The 4,940-nt window shown below is 47.4% G+C and overlaps 1 protein-coding gene across 1 annotated transcript in view; it reads left to right on the top strand.

Moving 5' to 3' along the window:
- Positions 1-2,707, top strand: part of LOC144609570 (equilibrative nucleobase transporter 1-like) — a 15,830-nt gene extending 13,123 nt beyond the window's left edge. Inside the window, exons 6-10 of the mRNA XM_078428077.1 lie at positions 6-111; positions 524-643; positions 1,084-1,276; positions 1,590-1,713; positions 2,561-2,707. Coding sequence (XP_078284203.1) covers positions 6-111; positions 524-643; positions 1,084-1,276; positions 1,590-1,713; positions 2,561-2,707 — 690 coding nt within the window. The remainder of the gene's footprint in view (positions 1-5; positions 112-523; positions 644-1,083; positions 1,277-1,589; positions 1,714-2,560) is intronic.
- Positions 2,708-4,940: the final 2,233 nt, after the last annotated feature.

The following is a 4,940-nucleotide window of genomic DNA, read 5'->3' on the forward strand; positions in this document are numbered from 1 at the left end:
TCTTCCTCACGCATCTGCTCTGGTTCTCACTCATCCAGCTGCGGCTTATCTTGTTTATCGGCACCGTGAACCCCATGCTGAACTTTTTGTCGAACAGTGATCCCGGGCAAGGTAAGGAGGCGGAAGACATTCCCTATTATTGAAAGGGTTGGACAGGGAGAGAGGGAGTTAAAAGGAACTATGCTTGATGGGAGGAGAGGGAAGATGTACCAAAACACATAATTTCCCTCATTTTAACTGACAACCGCACCCCCCACTCAATTCCACGGGTAGATTCATTCCCACTAGAAAAATCACAACCCTACTCGAAACGCAGTATCTAATCAAAAAGTACATTTTGCATCCAGTCCCCTCCTAACTAGGTGTCTGAATCACCAGAAATATACGTTTCCCATTCGTTGCACAAGTCCAGATCCATGTGCATTCCCAGGCTTACACCGCAATCTTGAATTGGAGCTTCGAGATCCATCAAACGGTTTCCGGTCTCCCATTGTTTTCATCATTTATTTCCTCTCTAACACAGTCAGCAGATTTACAAACGCCCTCGGAATAACTCAGCTATGCGGCATTTTGTGCGCCCCATGCAACGGGCTGATTCTGGACCGACACAAACGGAGAAATAAACGACTGGACAGAACACCAGGTAATCCAGAAGCGATTAATCGCCTCCGGTCAGTGCAGTGATTTCTGAAACTATGAATCTCATATCTGGGCACGTTGGGGAAGAACGATGTCATCTGATATATGGCTCCCGCCATCGCCTTACTCTGAATATTTTAGCGGCCGGAATTTCTCAACTGTTTTTCTATTCCTGTCTACCTTCTATCCCACGGCTTCATTCAAGATTTTTCACCATCAGCGTTTCGTGCAGGCACTCTCTCACGTCCCCATGTTTTCTGTCACACGCTCACAATCTGTCGCCCTCTCCCATTCTCGCTCTCGTTACCTTTCCTCTCCTTCCGGCGCAATCGATCTCTCCGAGACTCGTTCTTCAACACTCCCTGTATCTTCCGTGGGTGGGGAATATGTACAGTGTTCGGGCAGCGCCAACAACTGATTGAGTTTCTATCTCGTCCACAACAGGCACGGCTTCCTCCGAGAGACTGGCCGACATGCAATCGGCACTGCTTTCTCTCGCCATAACCGTCACACTCTCCGTTCTCTTCTCTGTCTGCGCCGCGATCCCGGTGCCGGAGGTGCAGTACCTAACCTTCGTCCTGCAGATGGTCAACCGCGCCTTCCTGTACGGCGGTCTCTCCGCATTCATTGTTATCGCGTAAGTTTATCCGTCACCCCCAGAGCATTTGTTGACGAGGGATATTTATACATTCCACAATCTTTCATTGGACGCGCAAATCATGAACTGTGGAAGTGTGCGGCGGGTAAGGAAGGTACGATAGGAACTGGCTGAGAGGATGGTGGTTAAATAAACACAGAAGAGAGAAGTGCGGGAATTAAGTGATGTTAGAGTTGAGACCCGGCCTATTCAGATCATACCAGTGGGAAGTCCTGTTGCGCCGAATAGGCACCAGATATGCACGTGGACACAATGCAATAATCACAACTGCTTTCTCTTTCTCTTTTCGCAGGTTCCCACAGTGTCATTTTGGGAAGCTATTTGGGACAATGCAGGCTCTGGCGGCCATCGTCTCTCTGCTCCATTATCCCTGCTTCATCCTCGTAAATGGACCCTTGCAGAACAATCCATTGTACGTAAGTATCAGATAGTTACGTTTTCCCTGGAATCTCAGACCGTGACGCTGGCTCAGATGGGTATGTAAGACCGAGAAACACGTTAAATATCTTATTCTCTGGCACTCACAAGACAGTGAAGGCAGCACGCGTTATGTAATTCGAGGGTTGTTATGACTTCTGACAGGAAGATCTGCTAGAGGCACACAATAGATGAATATGAATATAATAAATGTATTGGTCAAGTATGTGCTTATACAAGGAATGTGCCTTGGTGCTCCGCTCACAAATGCCAACACAAACATACAGTTAACAATTAAGGATAAAGCATAACCACATCAAAACAATAAAGATACAAAACACATAAATTCGGCATCAGCCGTGTCCAATTGCAAGTCCCATATTTTAGTAGGCATGAGGAAATGACTGAAATGAGGTGATATAGCAAAACCTGGAGAAACAGGGTTACACTTCCCCCCACCCCCCAGATAGCAGAGACGGTTCAAGAGAGATTGGAGAGCGATGTCAGAAATCATTAAATATTTCTAAGGAACGAACAAGGTAACTGCGGGATGCTTGCAGGCCGAGGGACAGAGATTAACAGCGATTGGCGCCAAAAGCGAAGAACGTCACAAAATTAATCTGAATATCTGACGGGGAGTGAATGAACAGAGCCTGCAAATAGTATGCACGAACGAGTTGTGTTTAGTAAAGGAAAGGAGAAGGGCTGTGTTAACTGGGCTGCTCGTGAAATTTTCAGCAGGAAGCAGGTAGGCAGAGTTACCGTTATGTAGCTGGGCATTCGGGTTGGTAATTATTGGGTCTCGCTGCTCCTCTCTCTATTGTATTTGTCTCCATTCTGCCTCAGTTGAACATCGCATTGATCGTCATAGTAACTTGCACGTTCGCTCATCCAATCAACGTCTATTTCTACTGCCGTCGGGAGAACAACACGGGGACGGGCGAAGCCACAGCAGGTCGAAATGCCGGAGGAGAACTTTCCTTGGAATGCTAAATATTTCACCTGGACCGGCCACTGGAGGTCACCAGAAGCGGATGGGTTGAGCGAGCTGCTGCATTGGCTTGCTGTCAAAGCTGGAGCAGCAAAGGGTTTGATTGGTTTGCGCTGTGCAACTAAGGGAACACATTGGAGGGGAAATCGGCAATTGTAGGAGACATTGTAGATGGGGTACAGATCAAATTGCATTATTGCTCTCGATGTGGAGTCAAACATATGCGGCTACCTCAGCAGCAAACTTATTTGCAATGATTACGTTTCATTCGGTGGGTCTTTCATATTCAGGTCGGATGCATAGGTTGCATATAAGATTGATATCTGATTTGGGGCTTTTTGATTAATAGTGTTTGATTATGGAGTTTGTAGATTAATGATTTGTGATAATAAAATGTAACTGTTTAAGCTGTGTGAATGTTTGGATCTTGTGCATGAAAGACTGGAACTATTCAAGTCTGGTGATCAGGTTTGTTCGTCTAGGGCGCTCTGGAACAATGCTGCGTGCAGTTGTTCCATCTCCTGCGGTTGCTGGGGCAGTATCTAGGAAGGGGTAGTTTGGGTGGGAAGGGACGAGTTAATCAGGGAGTTGCAGAGGGAACGGGCACTCCGGAAAACGGAAAGGGTGGGGATGAGAAGGTGTGGCTCCTGTTGGGATCTATTTCTCTGCCACAGAAGGCAATGGAGGCAACTTCGCTGGATGTTTTCAGGATAGAGTTAGGTTTAGCTCTTAGGGCTAAGGGAATCAAGGGATATGGGAGAAAAGCCGAACAGGGTACTGATTTTGCGTGATCAGCCATGGTCACATAGAATGGTGGAGCTTGCTCGAAGGACCGAATGCCCTACTCCTGCACCTATTGTCTATTCTCCTAGCTTACATTGACCTCTTCTCTATTTTCCTTGATCTCCACCCTATTTCATGTCTAGTTTTCACACTGAAGTGCCTTATCTGTGTAGATCCCTCTGCCCTGACTCTCAGTCTGAAGAAAGGAACACAATCATCACACATTCGTTTCCATCCAGGGACGCTGGCTGTCCCGCTGAGTTACTCCAGTATTTTATGCCTAAATTGCAGTATTGTTGTTACGAGGTGCTCTTGGTAGTGTGGTGATGTTCGTTCACCGGTCGGGGATGCAATGGCTAGTGTTTTCATGCTGTGGTGGTGTTCTGCTGGCGAACAGCAACTTGGTCCACTATAGCAATGTCGTTTAATCATTGTGTGCGCTGTGGCCACTGTCTCAGTTGTTCGGATAGCGAGGGGTGCTCCTGGGCGATTTTAAACGTAGCGGTGTTTTTCAAACGGTTGGATGTCTTTGGAGCATGTTTGGGGTTTGGCCAGTCATTGGCAGGAGGTCTGGCCCGGTGTGACAACATGTCATATTTTCTTGTCAGATTCCCGAAGGTCCAACCCTCGGTCAAAAATAATCTGCGCAATCTTTGCCCAAGATGAGGAGTTCCATTCCAGGACATCCGAGATGTCTTCATTCTTTAAGAAATACGGGTTACCCTCTTCCAAAGTAGACGAGGTCCTCACATGCCTCTTCTTGGTACCCCGCAGCTCCGCTCTTGCCCCCCCTCCCCATAGTCGGTAAAGCGACCGAGTCTTCCCAGTTCTTACCTTTCACCCAATCAGTCGTTGCATACAACATGTAATCCTCCGACATTTTCACCACTTCCAACAGGGTCCCACCACCAGTCACATCTGCCCCTTTCCAACTTCCGCAGAGACTGTTGCTACTCCCTGGTTTAACATCCCTTCCCATCCAAACCACGCCATCCCCAGTTACCTTCGCCTGTAATCGCAGGAGATGTCGCAATACCTTCTCCCTCGACTCTGTCCAGGGACCCCGACAGTCCTTTCAGGTTAGGCAGAGATTCACTTGCACTTCCTCAACCTGATCTTCTATATGCGTTGTTTAAGCTGTGGATCGTATATATCGCCGGCATCAAAATTAGACTGGTCATTGTTTCGCCAAAGACTTTAGCTCAGTCCGCCTGAACCTCCTTGATATCCTGGTTGTCAATCATTTAAATTCCTCTTTGAATTCACAGGTTGGCCTTTCTGGCCTGGCCTCTTCCATTGTCAGATTGAGGCCCTTTCGCACAAATCTGATTGAGCATTTTGAAGACGTGACCAAATACATGGATGAGGTCAGAGCTGCAGATGTTGTATACAGGGCTTTTCGTAAAGCATTCGACATGTTTCCGCATGGTAGGCTGCACCGGAAGGTTAGAT

The sequence above is a fragment of the Rhinoraja longicauda genome, chromosome 34 (genome assembly GCF_053455715.1).
Source record: "Rhinoraja longicauda isolate Sanriku21f chromosome 34, sRhiLon1.1, whole genome shotgun sequence".
Lineage (NCBI taxonomy): Eukaryota > Metazoa > Chordata > Chondrichthyes > Rajiformes > Arhynchobatidae > Rhinoraja > Rhinoraja longicauda.